The 18,286-nt window shown below is 45.6% G+C and overlaps 1 protein-coding gene across 4 annotated transcripts in view; it reads left to right on the forward strand.

The window, feature by feature from the left end:
* acot9.1 (acyl-CoA thioesterase 9, tandem duplicate 1) overlaps positions 1–14,534 on the forward strand; it is a 78,124-nt gene extending 63,590 nt beyond the window's left edge. For 3 of the 4 annotated variants that reach the window (XM_043700254.2, XM_043700256.2, XM_043700257.2), the window contains 3 exons: positions 755–842; positions 11,386–11,536; positions 12,730–14,534. In XM_043700254.2, coding sequence (XP_043556189.1) covers positions 755–842; positions 11,386–11,536; positions 12,730–12,788 — 298 coding nt within the window. In that variant the 3' untranslated portion in view covers positions 12,789–14,534. The remainder of the gene's footprint in view (positions 1–754; positions 843–11,385; positions 11,537–12,729) is intronic. The other variant, XM_043700255.2, reaches the window with a different exon arrangement.
* The last annotated feature ends 3,752 nt before the right edge of the window (positions 14,535–18,286 follow it).

The following is an 18,286-nucleotide window of genomic DNA, read 5'->3' on the forward strand; positions in this document are numbered from 1 at the left end:
TTTGACCAAGGTCATAACATTCCTGGCCATCCAAGGATCACGTAACTTGCCATATCTGTCCTTCATTCTCGCAGCAATGTGCTGCTCCTGAACTCTTATCAACTGCCATTTGAAATACTCCCACATGTCTGATGTAGATTTACCCTCAAACAGCCGCCATCAGTCAAACTTCTCCACGTCCTGCCTAATATTGTTGTAGTTCACCTTCCTCCAATTTAGCACCTTCACCCAAGGTAGACCTTGCAGACAATTTAGCATGGCCAATCTACCTAACTTTGCACATCTTTGGACTGCGAGGAAACTGGAGCATCTGGCAGAACCATATGCAGAGAATGTGCAACTCCACATACTTAGTCATCTGAGGCTGGAATCAAACCCAGGTCCCTGGCACTGAGGCAGGAGTGCTAACCACTGAGCCACAATACCACCCAAAAAAAGGTCGTTATGCACATAGTTCACTCCTTGGGTTATGTAAGCCCATCGACATGCAAGCAAACATACAATGCTACGTGGAAAAGGCTGTCTACTGGTGCCAGGATAACAAAGGCAGCCGCCTCGAAGTCTGATGTTTCAGCTTGCAGCTTCAGTGGCATCACACATGTATTTCTCCAAGAGCAGTGATCTTGATCGAGGCATTGGGATAACTTTTGTCCTTGACAGATATGTGGCAGTGGAGAAGCTAGGGTGAGGAAAATTGAATGCATCATTGCTGATGTCCTGCATTTCCAATTTGCAAATTTTTGTTTATTTTCAGAAATTCGCGACCTCATGCAATCGCTGTCGATGATATCTTGTTTCAGAAACCAGTTGAGATTGGCTCCCTTCTGTACCTTTCATCACAGGTAACGTCAATGCTTCCAGTAATGAGGTATCCATGTTAGTTTAATCTAGCTGTGCACTGCATTTCATTTCATTCTCGTCCATCTCATTAGGTGCCTGTCCTCCCATATCAATGTGCCTTCTGCCAATTTAATATACATTCTAGAGCTGGACCCTGGATCTATTCAGCAGTGAGCAATTAAACCTGGCCAAACAACTGTCACTAGATTTGATGAAATGTTACACTTATTGCCTTCATTGGAGAAGTTAACTTAAACACCTTAACTGTTGTTTTATGTCTCAGCCCACATTCTCCCTAGCTTTCTTATTTTCTGTGTGGATCTCCGAGATTTATGTGCAGCAGCGACTTTTGAAACCTGAAGTCAATGCAGGGAACGGTGTCAGCACAATTCAGAGAAAATGCTGGTTTCAGTCAGGTTGCACCATACCTATAAGGGACATGATCGTGAAATGATCATAGCATGTGACCTGCGGGTAGAAAGGTCGCGGACACCTCCTCCTACTGCCCCCTTGACCATGACCCCACCTCCCACCACCAAACCATCATCTCCCAGACCATCCATAACCTCATCACCTCCGGGAATCTCCCATCCACCACCTCCAACCTCATAGTCCCACAACCCTGCACCGCCCATTTCTACCTCCTGCCCAAAATCCACAAACCTGACTGCCCCGGCCGACCCATTGTCTCCGCCTGCTCCTGCCCTACCGAACTCATTTCCGCATACCTCAACACGATCCTGTCCCCCTTAGTCCAAGAACTCCCCACCTACATTCAGGACAACACCCACGCCCTCCTCTTCCTCCATGATTTTCGCTTCCCCGGTCCCCAACGCCTTATCTTCACCATGGACATTCGGTCCCTGTACACCTCCATCCCCCATCACAAAGGACTCAAAGCCCTCCGCTTCTTCCTTTCCCGCCAACCCAACCAGTACCCTTCCACTGACACCCTCCTTCGACTGACTGAACTGGTCCTCACTCTGAACAACTTCTCTTTCCAATCCTCCCACTTCCTCCAAATCAAAGGAGTAGCCATGGGCACCCGCATGGGCCCCAGCTATGCCTGCCTCTTCGTAGGATATGTGGAACAGTCCATCTTCCCGCAGCTACACTGGCCCCACCCCCCACCTTTTCCTCCGCTACATCGATGACTATCGGCGCTGCCTCGTGCTCCCACGAGGAGGTTGAACAGTTCATCCACTTTACCAACGCCTTCCACCCCGACCTCAAATTTACCTGGACCGTCTCAGACTCCTCCCTCCCCTTCCTAGACCTCTCCATTTCTATCTCGGGCGACCGAATCAACACGGACATTTACTATAAACCGACTGACTCCCACAGCTACCTAGACTACACCTCCTCCCACCCTGCCCCCTGTAAAAACGCCATCCCATTCTCCCAATTCCTTCGACTCCGCCGCATCTGCTCCCAGGAGGACCAGTTCCAAAACCGTACAACCCAAATGACCTCCTTCTTCAAGGACCGCAATTTCCCCCCAGACGTGGTCGACGATGCCCTTCACCGCATCTCCTCCACTTCCCGCTCCTCCGCCCTTGAGCCCCGCCTCTCCAATCGCCACCAGAACAGAACCCCACTGGTCCTCACCTACCACCCCACCAATCTCCATGTACAGCGTATCACCCGTCGTCATTTCCGCCACCTCCAAACGGACCCCACCACCAGGGATAAATTTCCCTCCCCTCCCCTACCAGCGTTCCGAAAAGACCACTCCCTCCGTGACTCCCTCGTCAGGTCCACATCCCCCACCGACCCAACCTCCACTCCCGGCACCTTCCCCTGCAACCGCAAGAAATGCAAAACTTGCGCCCACACCTCCCCCCTTATTTCTCTCCAAGGCCCCAAGGGATACTTCCATATCCGCCACAAATTAACCTGCACCTCCACACACATCATTTACTGCATCCGCTGCACCCGATGTGGCTTCCTCTATATTGGGGAGACAGGTCGCCTACTTGCGGAACGTTTCAGAGAGCACCTCTGGGACTCCCGGACCAACCAACCCAACCACCCTGTGGCTCAACACTTTAACTCCCCCTCCCATTCCATCAAGGTCATGCAGATCCTTGGACTCCTCCATCGCCAGACCATAGCAACACGACGGTTGGAGGAAGAGCACCTCATCTTCTGCCTAGGAACCCTCCAAACACAAGGGATGAACTCAGATTTCTCTAGTTTCCTCATTTCCCCTCCCCCCCACCTTGCCTCAGTCCCAACCCTCGAACTCAGCACCACCTTCCTAACCTGCAATCTTCTTCCTGACCTCTTCACCCCTGTCCCCACCCCCACCCCCACTCCGGCCTATCACCCTCACCTTAACCTTCTTCCACCTATCGCATTTCCAACGCCTATCCCCCAAGTCCCTCCTCCCTACCTTTTATCTTAGCCTGCTGGGCACACTTTCCTCATTCCTGAAGAAGGGCTCATGTCCGAAACGTCGATTCTCCTGCTCCTTGGATGCTGCCTGACCTGCTGCGCTTTTCCAGCAACGCATTTTAGCTCTGATCTCCAGCAACTGCAGTCCTCACTTTCTCCTAGAAAGGTCCGATCTTACTGAGTTTTATCTCCTGCTGCATGTCACACTGAGGTAGTGAGGTGCAGTTTTCTTCCAAATTGCTTAATTTGTGCCCAGATACATAAGTGTCTTCATCTGTAATGTGTGTATGCAAAGGAATCGGGAAGTTATGTTGCAGCTTTACGGGACATTGGTTAGGCTACTTCTGGGCTACCACATTCAGTTCTGGTCTCTCTGCTACAGGAAAGACGTCTGACGCTTGAGAGGATTCAGAAAAGATTTACAAGGATGTTGCCGGGATTGGAGGGTTTGAGCCAGAGGGAGAGGCTGAATAGGCTGGGGCTGTTTTCGCTGAACAGGGAAGGTTTAGAGGGATATTGACCAAATGCTGGCAAATACAGCAGCAGTGGGAGTGGTGAGAGCGAGGAGGGTGCTGCCGGGAAGGTAAATATCCCTCTAAAATGGACTTATCTCGTGAGTCAGCGGCCTCCATTTTGCAGCAGCAGCGGGAGCGGTCGAATTGCACTCTGGGAAGGTAAGTGAACTGATATATTTGGGCAGCAGCTGAACCCAAGACACTCTCTCACCCAACCTCCTCTTACTGACAAAAAAGACTGGTGTGTTGATAAGGTAAGGCTTTTCTATTTCTTTTTTATCATGATTGGTTGAAAAAAATTCTTTTTCATTTATTTATTATTTGATTATTTGAAAAAGAGCATGGAGAAGTGTTAGAAATTAGTTAACTCATTAATTTGTAAACATCAATAAAGTTAGTAGAGATGGCTGGGCAGGTGATGTGCTGTAGCTGCATGATGTGGGAGCTGGCTGTTCCCATTGTGAACAGTAGTGAGCACATCTGCAGCAAGTGTTGGTTGCTGGAGGAACTCCGGCTCAGAGTTGATGATCTGGACTCTGAGCTTCAAACACGCGGCACATCCGGGAGGGGGAGTTACCTGGGCACTTTGTTTCAGGAGGCAGTCCCACCTGGGAGATTAAGTAATTCAAATTCAGGCAGTGATCAGGGACAGCAGGGTGTGATTGCAAGTGAGGCAGGCAGGGGGATCCTGAGTTCAGGAATGGATGAGCCTCAGCTTTTGACCTTATCCAACAGGTATGAGGTACTTGCTCCCTGTATGGAGGAGGAAAAGGGCTTCGGGCAGGATGTGCCAGCTGACCATGGCACCATGGTGCATAAGGTCATTCAAGAGGTGGGGAGCAAAAAGACAAGTGTTAGTTATCAGGGATTCTATAATTAGGGAGATATATAGTATCCTTTGCAAGTCGAATCGGGAGTCCCGCATGGTGTGTTACCTGCCCGGTGCCAGGGTGCAGGACATCCCTGACCAGTTTGAATGGATATTGGAGTGGGAGGGGGGAGGGGGAGGATCTAGTTGTTTTGGCCCACATTGGGACTAACAACATAGGCAAGGCTAGGATGGAGGACCTGTTTGGGGATTATCAAGCACCAGGAGCGAAATTAAGGAGCAGGTCCTCGATGGTCATAATCTCCAGATTACCGTCTGAGCCACATGCAAACTGGCTTAGGGACAAGAAAATTAGGGAAGTAAACACATGGCTAAGGGAGTGGTATGGGGAAGAGCGGTTCCATTTCATGGGGTATTGGCACCAGTTTTGGAACCACTGGGATCTGTACTGATGGGATGGTCTCCACCTGAACTGATCCGGAACCAATGTCCTGGCGAAAGGGATAAATAAGGGTGGTCATTAGGACTTTAAACTAATGAGTCGGGGGATAGGGAAAGGGAAAATAACAGGAAGTACGATAAACGAAAAGGTAAGCAGCAGGTTAGCGTGTGTGCAGGAGAGTTTAAGTACAAGGCAGACTGTGAAAGAAATTAAAAGGAAAGGTATCTCGGGTGATACTATTAGATCCTGAGGGTTAGAAAGCTAGCATAAGGGCACTTTACCTGAATGCTCGTAGCATTCTTAACAAGGTCAATGAGTTAACAGCACAAATCATCGCAAATGAATATGATTTAGTAGCCATTACGGATACATGGTTATAGGATGGTCACAACTGGGAGTTAAATATCTCGAGGTATTAGACTATATGGAAGGACAGACAGGAATGTCAGGGAGGTGGTGTAGCTCTGATATTCAAGGACGACATCAGGGCGGTGCTGAGAGATAATATAGGTTCTATGGAGAATAAGATTGAATCCATTTAGGTGGAAGTTAGAAATTCTAAGAAGAAAATGTTCACTGATAGACGTAGTCTGTAGGCCACCAAATAATATCACGTTGGAGTGGGAAATAAACAAGTGGGCAATAATTAATGCCTGTAAAAATGGTATGGCAATTATCATGCGGGATTTTAATCTACATGATAATTGGAACTGAGTCCACAAAAAGATCAGCCATTGAATGGCAGAGCAGGCTTGAAGGGCCAGAAGGCCTATTCCTGCTCCTATTTCTTATGTTCTTATATAAATGGGCCTAAAGTAATTTAGGATGTTTGCTTTGCATGGACAAGTTGGACCAAAGGGTCTGTTTGGATTGTACATCTGTATAACTCAATGTAGATATCAGGAGCAGTATTAAAAGCTCATTGAATGTTTCAGTGCCACATTACCTTGAATGGTCAGCCACAGAACTGGACATGAAGTTCTTCCCTGACCCTAGAGTTGATGAGGAGGGAGGCTGAAACAAGATTCTTTGCAGTGTTTAGGCACAGTCTCCATTTTGTTAAGAAGGCTCCCAGAGGCTGAGTGAGTGTTGCTCCTCTCTACCCTGAAGTTCTTTGACTTGCCAACTTCTCTAGTTTTGTGTGAGGGAAGTCATGTTGAAGGGAGTTGATGCTCCCTGGTACACCCTGTTGGTTGTAAGCGGGTCACTGATTTGACCTCTGAGGTGTACACTGATCACTGATTGTGGAGTTGGTCAGTTGTGTCACAGGATAAGTCAATAAACTCAGTTTCTGTCTTCAAATCTCTATGGAAAGCGGCCTTGATGTGTGAGCTCTGTGCCAGGACCTGGTCAGATCAACAATGACTAATGCTCAAACATTGGGGAGGATACTACAGTTTCCTGGCTGGGAATCAATCTGTTTTATGGCAGGTGATCCAGGTCTGACTGGATATTGTTATTGAGGGGCAGGGTGATGTGTGGTAGCTGCATGACTGTGAAGTGGCTTCCTTCAATTAGAAATGACCACTACCTTGATTTGTAGCCAGATGTTTGACATGTGCCTGTGCAACAGATCACCAGTTAAACTGCTTTGCTAGCCACTTCATTCTATATGATCCAGTATTCTTTAGGAATTTGAGGAAAATCCCATCGGCTCCTGCTACTTTGCTCCGTTTGGTTGCCAGTAGTGCACTGTCCTCCTGTTGAGTGTTATGTTGTGCCAACACATGTTGATCTTCCTGATCGAGAGTGTAGCGGTGGTAAAGCACAACAGGTCAGGCAGCATCCAAGGAGCAGGAAAATCTATGTTTGGGCAAAAGCTCTTCATATCTCCAGCACCTGCAGTCTTCACTTTCTCCTAGTTGATCTTCCTGATGTTTGTAGGGAAACCAACCTCCTCAAAGAATGCCATCAGGAAGTGGAAGCTAGTTACTCCACAGGGGAACATCGGCAACAGCTCAGTGTGCCCGTATCCATTCAGATCAGACCATCACCCGCAGACTGAACTCCTGCCCTGAAAGATCCATTTGTGCTGGCTTCATAGCATGTGCAATGTGCTAGTTGAAGTTGTTGAATGATTTATTAATCTCCAATTCAAGCTGGTATTGCTTCTGCAGCCATTCAAATGGATTAAAAACAAACCTTTTCAACTGTTCTCAACAATTGTAAGCTATCTCCAGCCTGAGTATCAATAAATAATACAGTGCAGAGCAACACTGGGGACCAGTTAATCTCCTTTGAAGGTAGCTATGCAACAGGACAACACATGAGCTATAATTAGGGTAAATCAGATATGAAATCCACATACAGTGCAGTCTAGTAGCGCAGTGGTTAGCAGTGGTTAGGTTTGATTCTAGTCTTGGGGAGGTTTGCAAATACTCTCCTTTCGTGTGTGGGTTTCCTCCCACAGTCCAAAGATGTGTAGGCAAGATGGATTGCCATACTAAATTGCCATGGTGACCAAGGATGTGCAGGCCAGGTGGATTAGTCATGGCAAGTGCATGGTTACGGGGTAGGGGTATGGGTTGGGTCTGGGTGGGATGCTCTTTGGAAGGTTGGTGTGAACTTGATGGGCTGAATAGTCTGCTTCCACCCTGTAGGAATTCCATGATTTGAAATAACTAGCAATGCATAATGGTCTATAAACATCTGAGGAACATTGCAGCTTTTACAGAGCTTCCACTTTGTGACTCCCAGTTACTGAGTAACAGGACACTGAATTTGTATTATCTAAGCTTTGACATAGGCCTCCCTATGCTTTTGTCCAGCACCATTTTGCACGTCATACTGTTTAGCTCTGCTCGCCAATGCACCCTCTCCTTTGTCCCACTTAATCTGCCAGCAGTGGTCCCTGAGGTGAATGCTCAATGTCTGTCAGTATATGTTAATATGGAATTTTTCCAGAATGCTGGCCCCGAGGTTATGTTCCAGACCTGTGAACAGCAGCGTAAGAGAGCCATTGGGTGTTAAGCCATTGCGTTATTGAAAAATCAGGAACGCAAGACATTAGGCAGCTAATTTTACCTGCTGCACACTTTCAGAACAAGCAGAAAAATAGGAATTATTTCCACTATTTCCATGTGGGTGGCTGGCACAGAGGCCCCCTGCTGGAAAAGTACAGATTGATAAAGGTAAAAACAATGACTGCAGATGCTGGAAACCAGATTCTGGATTAGTGGTGCTGGAAGATCATAGCAGTTCAGGCAGCATCCAAGGAGCAGTAAAATCGACGTTTCGGGCAAAAGCCCTTCATCAGGAATAAAGGCAGAGAGCCTGAAGTGTGGAGAGATAAGCTAGAGGAGGGTGAGGGTGGGGAGAAAGTAGCATAGAATACAATTGGTGAGTGGGGGAGGGGATGAAGGTGATAGGTCAGGGAGGAGAGGGTGGAGTGGATAGGTGGAAAAGAAGATAGGCAGGTAGGACAAGTCATGGGGACAGTGCTGAGCTGGAAGTTTGGAACTAGGGTGAGGTGGGGGAAGGGGAAATGAGGATACTGTTGAAGTCCACATTGATGCCCTGGGGTTGAAGTGTTCCGAGGCGGAAGATGAGGCGTTCTTCCTCCAGGCGTCTGGTGGTGAGGGAGCGGCGGTGAAGGAGGCCCAGGACCTCCATGTCCTCGGTAGAGTGGGAGGGGGAGTTGAAATGTTGGGCCACGGGGCGGTGTGGTTGATTGGTCCTCAGCAAAGGACTCACCTTCATCCCCCTCCGCCCATGCATCAATGAATTTAATACACGCCGTGACGTCGAACACTTCTTCCTTCGCCTCCGCCTCCGAGCTTACTTTCACAATCAGGACACCCGCCCACCTTCTGAGAACCCCTTCGCCCACCTCCAACACACTGCATCCACCTGGACACCCCGCGCTGGCCTATTACCTGCCTTCGACCTCTTCACTTCCAACTGCTGCCGGGACATTAACCGCCTCAACCTGTCTCCCCCCCCCTCCCCCACTCCAACCTCTCACCCTCACAACGCGCAGCCCTCCAATCCCTCTGCTCCAATCCCAACCTCACCATCAAGTCAGCGGATAAAGGGGGCGCAGTGGTAGTCTGGCGCACTGACCTCTACACCGCTGAAGCCAAACGCCAACTCGAGGACACCTCTTCCTACCGCCCTCTCGACCATGACCGCACCCCACATCACCAAACCATCATCTCCCAGACCATACAGAACCTCATCACCTCAGGAGATCTCCCATCCACAGCTTCCAACCTCATAGTCCGGGAACCCCGCACTGCCCGGTTCTACCTCCTTCCCAAGATCCACAAGCCTGACCACACTGGCTGACCCATTGTCTCAGCATGCTCCTGCCCCACTGAACTCATCTCTACCTACTTCGACACTGTCCTAACTCCCCTAGTCCAGGAACTCCCCACATACGTTCGAGACACCACCCACGCCCTCCACCTCCTCCAAGACTTCCGTTTCCCCGGCCCCCAACGCCTCATCTTCACCATGGATATCCAATCCCTCCATCCGCCATGACCAGGGCCTCCAAGCCCTCTGTTTCTTCCTCTCCCGACGTCGCGAACAGTACCCTTCCACCGACACTCTCATTCGTTTGGCCGAACTGGTCCTCACCCTTAACAATTTCTCCTTCAAATCCTCCTACTTCCTCCAGACCAAAGGGGTAGCCATGGGCACACGTATGGGCCCCAGCTATGCCTGTCTCTTTGTTGGCTACGTAGAGCAGTCGATCTTCCGTAATTACACCGGCACCACTCCTCACCTCTTCCTCCGCTACATTGATGACTGCATTGGCGCCACCTCGTCAACTTCACCAACACATTCCACCCTGACCTTAAATTTACCTGGACCATCTCTGACACCTCCCTCCCCTTCCTGGACCTCTCCATCTCCATCAGTGACGACCGACTTGACACTGACATTTTTTACAAACCCACCGACTCCACAGCTACCTGGATTACACCTCTTCCCACCCTACCTCTTGCAAAAATGCCATCCCGTATTCCCAATTCCTCCACCTCCGCCGTATCTGCTCCCAGGAGGACCAGTTCCACCACAGAACATACCAGATGGCCTCCTTCTTTAGAGACCGCAATTTCCCTTCCCACGTGGTTAAAGATGGCCTCCAACGCATCGCGTCCACATCCTGCACCTCCGACCTCAGACCCCACCCCTCCAACCGTAACAAGGACAGAACACCCCTGGTGCTCACCTTCCACCCTACCAACCTTCGCATAAACCAAATCATCCGCCGACATTTCCGCCACCTCCAAAAAGACCCCACCACCAGGGATATATTTCCCTCCCCACCCCTTTCCGCCTTCCGCAAAGACCGTTCCCTCCGTGACTACCTGGTCAGGTCCATGCCCCCCCTACAACCCATCCTCCCATCCTGGCACCTTCCCCTGCCACCACAGGAACTGTAAAACCTGTGCCCACACCTCCTCCCTCACCTCCACCCAAGGCCCTAAAGGAGCCTTCCTCATCCATCAAAATTTTACCTGCAAATCCACCAATATCATCTATTGTATCCGTTGCTCCCGATGCGGTCTCCTCTACATTGGGGAGACTGGGCGCCTCCTAGCAGAGCGCTTTAGGAAACATCTCCGGGACACCCGCACCAATCAACCAAACCGCCCCGTGGCCCAACATTTCAACTCCCCCTCCCACTCTGCCGAGGACATGGAGGTCCTGGGCCTCCTTCACAGCCGCTCCCTCACCACCAGATGCCTGGAGGAAGAACGCCTCATCTTCCGCCTCAGAACACTTCAACCCCAGGGCATCAATGTGGACTTCACCAGTTTCCTCATTTCCCCTTCCCCCACCTCACCCTAGTTCCAAACCTCCAGCTCAGCACTGTCCCCATGACTTGTCCGGACTTGTCCTACCTGCCTATCTTCTTTTCCACCTATCCACTCCACCCTCCTGCCTGACCTATCCCCTTCATCCCCTCCCCCACTCACCCATTGTACTCTATGCTACTCTCTCCCCACCCCCACCCTCCCCTAGCTTATCTCTCCACGCTTCAGGCTCTCTGCCTTTATTCCTGATGAAGGGCTTTTGCCCGAAACGTTGATTTTACTGCTCCTCGGATGCAGACTGAACTGCTGTGCTCTTCCAGCACCACTAATCCAGAAATAGATTGATAAAATCATCCCCTCAGTATCCATTTCGAAATAGAGCAACTTTCTCAAATTAGTTCCAGTCGGCCCTTTCTGTAGTGAAACATGCTTGTTTGTCAGTTTATTCTCTTTTACGTATTATGCTGAAATCTTATCATTGCCAGTTAGAACTATCTCAAAAAAAATTATGTAAAAAAATGGGTGATAAAGCCTAGTAAAGCCAACTGTCTTGTTTTTTTTTTCCTGTAATAATGTCATTTCTTCGATCTATAGGTTTGTTACACTGAAGATAAGTACATCCAGGTCAGAGTGCACAGTGAAGTTGTAGACCCATTCACAAAAGAGCACAGCACCACCAATATTTTCCATTTCACCTTTGGTTGTGAGACAGAGGTGAAGCAAGTCATCCCCAAGACCTACGGAGGTATATAATTCTAACCCAGTGCCTAGTTTTGAAGCAATTTTGTTCACGTTGCAATGTATGTAGCTGAGAGATCAGATTCCTATTGTAATTTTGCACAATTTGAGGCAGTTGCTAAGTAAGGTTTCCTGTAAATTAAGTTAGTTACTTAGCATTTTAGTTTCATTACCCACTCTGCTTAATGGCATTAGCATCATCGTATCCTGTTTTAGTGGTAGGAACTTAAGGATCCAATCTGCAGCATTTATATCAATCCAATACCGAGAGAAATGCAGGAAGTACAACATGGGGAATTAAATTCTATTTATTTTCTGAGATGGGGCAAGAAAGCTTAACTCTCAAGTAATGAATACATTAGTCTCTTTCATACATGAAATGGTGTAGGAGGACTTCATGGTCATTATCAGTCACACATTTTTCAGGGTGAAATAGGCAAGGCCATGTTTATTCCCCATATTTAGAGTCACCTCAAGAGTCAACAGTGTAGCAGCAAGCTCCATGATCTCTGAAATGGACCTGGTGAGTCTGAATACACCATGAATGCTTACAATACAGGAGTCTTTAATTCTGACATTACTACTAGACAGAAGGGCAGAGACAGATGATGGTTTCATCTGAGGAAACCAAATTCCAAACTATGTACCTGCAGCTCTGTGCAAAATCTACCCTTCACCCAATCATCCCCAGGAAAAAAAACCACACCAAAGGTTGTCCAAGCATGTCTGAGCTTAAACCAACATCATACTCTCCGGTGCATTGACCTGCAGGGTTTCTGGGTTTGGAATAAGAAAGGCAATGCATTTGTACAACACTAGTCACAGATTTCAGGAATGCCTCCATAGTGATATAGTATTTGCAGGTAGGTAATGAACACTGCCCAGGAGTTTCCTTACAGACAAGTGGAAGCGTGATCTCCACCATGTTACCATGCACATAGATTTGTTCAGTCCAGGGCAACACTGGCTACCAATCTCATCAACTGCATTCAGAACACTGTGTTGGCTGATTAGAAAGGAAGACCAGGGGAGTTCATTCACAAATTATTAAAGACTGATCTTAAGAGTCGTGTCATCCTGAAATTAATAGTTGTCCTAACTGTCACACCTCTGTTTTTAAAATGATGTACCACTGGAGATCATCAGCATCTGTGATTACAACTATATACAACGGTTTGATATTCTGGTTTCTTCCTACAGAGTCTATGCTTTACTTGGATGGAAAACGACACTTCAAAGCACGAATCATCAAAAACTGAAGGTCTGGCAAACCAGCCTCTGTCCAGATAGACAGTCTGAATATCAGTAATAGAGTAATATTAATCTGAAACGCAGGATTAAAAATACCTGCAATTGTTCTTGCATATTAGGTTTTTTTTTGTTTAAAAACTGCTTTTATACTTTTCTAACCATATTTAAATATCTTGCAATTGCCTCACTAGTTTTAATAGCACAACATTGCTTAAAACGTTTGCTATATACAATACAGGAGAAACATGTATTTAACTGCATAGCTCAATGACAAATTGCCATTATAGTGCTGCTGAAGGGTAGAACTGACCATTGGTGAACAAGTGCACAAGAACTAGTGTAAGATTCCTTTTTTTATTTTAACACAGGAATTACCCAGCAGACAGAGGACCACAGTGAAAACACATGCACCATTATCAGCTACAGTAATGCTTCAGGTCCTTTTAGTTACATAACTCTGTTTATTCATCCAGTTTGCAATTGGCTGAAAGAGCCAGCACTTTGTGAAGAGAAGCTTTCCCACGTGTGGTATCTCTACTAGGTAGAAGGGAAACCATGTTAGTGTACTATTTACTTACATGAAATACCTGTTAAGTGTGCATGGGCAAAATGTCAAGTTGTTGCTTTTCTAATTTCAAAATCAAGGCATGTACCAAAAATATATTTGTTACAAGTATTTTGCTTTTTGTTTACTCAAAGTGCATAGAAATTGAAGTGTGTTTGTAGGGGTTTCTTTGCTCTTTTATATATACACGTCTGAAAATATTTGCACTATATATTTTATTTGCTATCAAGCTTACATAGTGGTAAGGGAAAGGGAGGTGCCCTACACAGGTGTATGGTTTATGTCTGATCATATTTATATGCTGCGAGAGGAACCTTTTTAAAAAATGAATGAGTCATCTCCAGTGTCAGTAATGCTGAATGGGATATTCAAGGTTATGTCTTCATGATCTGAAAGAACTGCCTATAATGCCTACAGTAAGTTCAGTCTTCATGAAAAATATCAAAATGTTGTGTTGTAGATTGTGACATTCAACTAAAGAGGATCACTGTAAACTTGGGGTGGATAATTCAGGCACATGTTCATTTTAATAGCGCAGATACATGCAGTGAAAGATTTTCGTTTGCCTAATTGCCTTACAGTCTGACTTTTTGTGAAAAGATGATCCTGAATGATTTAGTGTAAGCTGTTTCGTTGTTCTGTGAGTTTTCACAAATCATCTTCCTGAATAGCTGAGTGAATATTAATCTGAAAAAGGTTGGACTGTCTTTTAATTCTGGAAATCTGGATTGGAATTTAATTGGTTGGATTTAAAAAAAAAGGTCTGCCACCAAAAAGGTTTGGGCCCTTTGAACTTAATGATTGCAAAACACTAAACTGACATTCCCAAACTGAGATGTCTGGAGTTGGTAGAGAATGCTCTTCAAGGTCAGGATCTAATGCAGAGAGCAATGAAGGAAAAGCCTCTGGAAAAGAATGTTATCTTAGAGCCCTAGACAGGATTTTTTTAATGTTTTGTTCTGTGAACAGGAGAGCAAGTGCAAATTATTCTGTTGTTCTACATGCCATATTATGACACGAAAACATGACTGTGATTAATGTATGTTTTATCAGAGGCAGTTTTAGTTTCCTTTAATATTAAAGATGGAAAAACTGTAATAGTTTCTAAACAGTGCCAGTCAACGAATGATGATTTATCAGTTGTGCATGACAGTTGAATGAATAAAGGTGTTTTTTTAATCACTGAGAAGTGACATGTAAAATGTCTGATTTGAATCATTTGTTGCATTGCAAGTTTTAAAAATAACTTGTATCTTTCATTTTATTTTGAATTTACATGAGATTAATAAATGGTTATTTGATAATGCTGCACAATTAAGGTACTGGTGGCCCCATGTCACACAGGATAAGCTCCCAAACTGCAATAATGCATCCACATTGGGATTTCTTATTCCAACTAACAATCTGAGCATTCACTGTGACTTAATAATCTCTGACTGAACTGTGGCTGGAGATGTCTGATCTGAGCATCATCGATACAAGATTGGACATTGCAAGTTACTAGTATACTACAGGGATCAATGCTGGGGCCACAGTTATCTGCAATATATATTAATGATTTGGATAAGGAAAGTGAATGCATTGTGGCCAAGTTTGTGGGTGACACAAGAAACTTGCAGAAGTGTAAATTTTGAAAAACATAAATGCTTAAAACTATCTAGCACAAGAAAAATACATTTGCAGTATACAGTACAAAGCTAAGATTGACCTATGGTAGGGCAGTTTGGACAAGCAGAATGCTCATCCTGTGATGTAGGGAGTCATAGATGCTTCAGGTCCTCTATATAAGCACAGCAAGCAATAGGTTTCGGAGATTGAAACACTTTGGTACATCCATGAGGCAGAGAAATATGTGGCAGTCAGAAAGATGGTCATACTGTAGGGTAGGGGTATGCAAGCAACTAGGGAATGGTTGATCACCAGGCAGATTTCGGTATTGATGGTGAGAGTTCTTTGGAGAAATGCAGCAAGAGCTAAGCCTGTGGCAACATACATGATCCAGTTATATGGGAAGGTATGAAATAGCAATTGGGGATTAATTCATTAGGATAACAGACAAATGTTTTTTGTGATGATAGACATGACTCCAGTGTGGTATGCTGACCCCTGGTGCCAGGGCTAAGGAGGTTATAGGACACTCCTCAGGGTATTATGATCCCAGCTAATGGCACACTGTGTAAGCCAGACCCTTGAATAAAGCTCAGGCAGCACTGTGGCACAGTGATTAGCACTGCTGCCTGACAGTGCCAGAGACAGATTCGATTCCAGCCTGAGATGATGGTCTTTGTGGAGTTTGCATATACTGCAATACCTGTGTACATTTCACTGGGTGCTCAGGTTTCCTCCCACAGTCCAAGTATGTGCAGGTTAGGTGAATTGGCCCAGTAAATTACTGCTAGTGTTGAACGATATGCAGGCTAGGTGGATCAGCCATAGCAAATACAAACTTACTGGGGCTGGGTCCAGCTGGGATGCTCTTTGGAGGAGCTAAATAGCCCCTCTGCACTGTAGGGATTCTATAGCTAAAATAAAAGATGTCCTATTAAGCCAATGTGGCAGTCAGTCACTTAAAACAGTCAAAAGAGGCTGCAGAGTATCTTTGACAGTAAGTTCAATAAACAGACAAAATCAAGTTGGAGATAGAAAAGTTTTTTTAAAAAAAGAGAATCGTTCCAAATCAAATCCCAAAGTTTTGATTGTTCCCAGTTTCTGTGAATTGTGGAGTATTCATCATAGAGTATTCAATGTCATCACTCTGACATATTGATTAGATTACTGTTCCAGAAGAACTTACTGATCTAACAAGAAAACCCTTCACAAATCAACACCCATATGCTAGTATTTTAAATGAAAACACTAAAAACAATATTTATATAAATCTCTCACATCATCACAGGGAGAGGTTGAGCAGCCAGACACTGAGGTCCACGTTGGTACCAATGATATAGGTAGGAAAAGAACACAGCAAGCCAGACAGCATCAGGTGGAGAAGTCAGCTGTAGCTGATATCTTTGTGAGGTGACTTGCTGCTACTGTTGGGGTGGGGTGGATGGGAGCTTTAAATTTACTGGGCAGGGGTGTAGAAAACAGACCGAATTAGACAGTAATACTAGGATGTCCTAAAACTGGGATTGGCATTTTGTATTGAAATGGCATCTTAACATGTGGAGGTGCTACAATGAAGGAAGAAAGTGGATTGAGATCAGGGCCACACTATATGAATGCACTGAATACAGTCAATAAGATTGATGAGTTATAAGTCCAGATTCCAATATGGAATTCCATTGACCACCAAAGGAAAGTTGGTGAATTGGTGCAGTACATCTTATAGATGGTACACATTGCTGCCACTGAGCATCATTGGTCTATGGAGTTGATGCTTGTGGATGTGATGCTAATCGAGCTTTGTCCTGGATGGTACAGGTACACAATCCTTTATCTGAAACATTCAGGACCAGCTGGTTTTCAGAATTTGGAATGTTTTGAATTTTGGAATAAGTGACAGTTTGATGGTGAAATTTTTTAAAACTCTTACCGAATAGCAGTCTCACTGTGTGTACAAGGACCCTGAGACAGAACTGAGGCCTGCCAGTGCTGGGCCATGCCCACCCTTGTCACATCTCAGTGACACGCATCGAGTGTGTGTGGAGTTAAGTGTTTGCACACTCAACAACCTTGTTAATGAGAAAAAAACTTCACGTGAAAACCTTCAGATTTTGGAGCTTTTCAGATTTCGGGATTTTGGTTAAAAGGTTGTCTACCTGTATCAAGCTTGTGTTGTTAGAGCTGCACTCATCCAGGCAACTGGGGAGTATTCCATCACATTCCTGACTTGTGCCTTGTAGATGGTGATCAAGCTTTAGAAAATCAGGAGAGGAGTTACTCACCGCAGGATTCCTAGCCTCTGACTGACTAGTCTGAAGTTGCTGGATTTGTTTGAAAGCTATCCAATTTGGCACGATGATAATGCCAGGCTACACGATGAAAGGTATTATCAATGTGAAAATGGGACATTGCCTCCACAAGAACTGAGCAGTGGTCACTCCTATTAACTCTGTCAGTCAGATTGGTGAAGTTAAGGTCATGCAAGTTTTTCCCTTTTGTTGGTTCCCTCACCACCTAGCGGTGCTTTGGGTGATGTCAGGTACCTTGGCAATTTCAATCCTTTTATGAAATTTTTACAGTAATACAGCATCTATACTGTATTTTGAAAGCAAATTTTATCCAGCAACCCCTTCCTACCACTCACCTGGCCATCCCCTCACAGTTGTGCTCGTAAGCATAATAAGCAAGAAGACATCTGTGAGAGGGAGGAGAGTTAATTAAATTGTGAGAATGTGGACTGCTCGGTAGGTCAGCTGATGAGTTGGTGGAGATGAGGAGAGGGGGGTGGGGAGAGAGTAAGCGATAGAGAGTGAAAGCAAGAGAAATGACCACCAATAAGGCTAAAATTAGCCAAAAAAACTAGCTGCAAGCATCAAAAGTTACCGGACCATTAAATCCAGAGATCAAAACGGCTAGATCATTCCAATATCAAAAATGGAAAATACTCATTTAAGCATCATTCACCCAAGGATGACAGTGTGGGTTTTGAGTCTTGGTTAAGTTTACACAAATTCACTGAAATTGTCAGAATGACGATGGTGGCCATGGATCATTCAATACATATAATAGATGAATTTTGAGAAGGTACTTTGATGGTGGCTTCAGCAAAGAATTAATATTGTGGTCAGAGTGAATGGTATCAGGAGTTTTATTATGAAAACCAAAACAAGTTCAACTATCAAATCAGAAGATTATAATTCATCGCCTTAACAGAATCGGTAGCATCATTATAACGTCACCCCCCCAAGTATGGCTCGCAAATAAACACACTCACACACCTTGCTCTCCCATGCGCTAGAATTGCAATGATAACTGCAGTAAAACATACCACACGCA

This window comes from Chiloscyllium plagiosum, unplaced genomic scaffold (assembly GCF_037043375.1).
Source record: "Chiloscyllium plagiosum isolate Xiang-an unplaced genomic scaffold, Cpla_swu_hap1 HiC_scaffold_12, whole genome shotgun sequence".
Taxonomy (NCBI): domain Eukaryota; kingdom Metazoa; phylum Chordata; class Chondrichthyes; order Orectolobiformes; family Hemiscylliidae; genus Chiloscyllium; species Chiloscyllium plagiosum.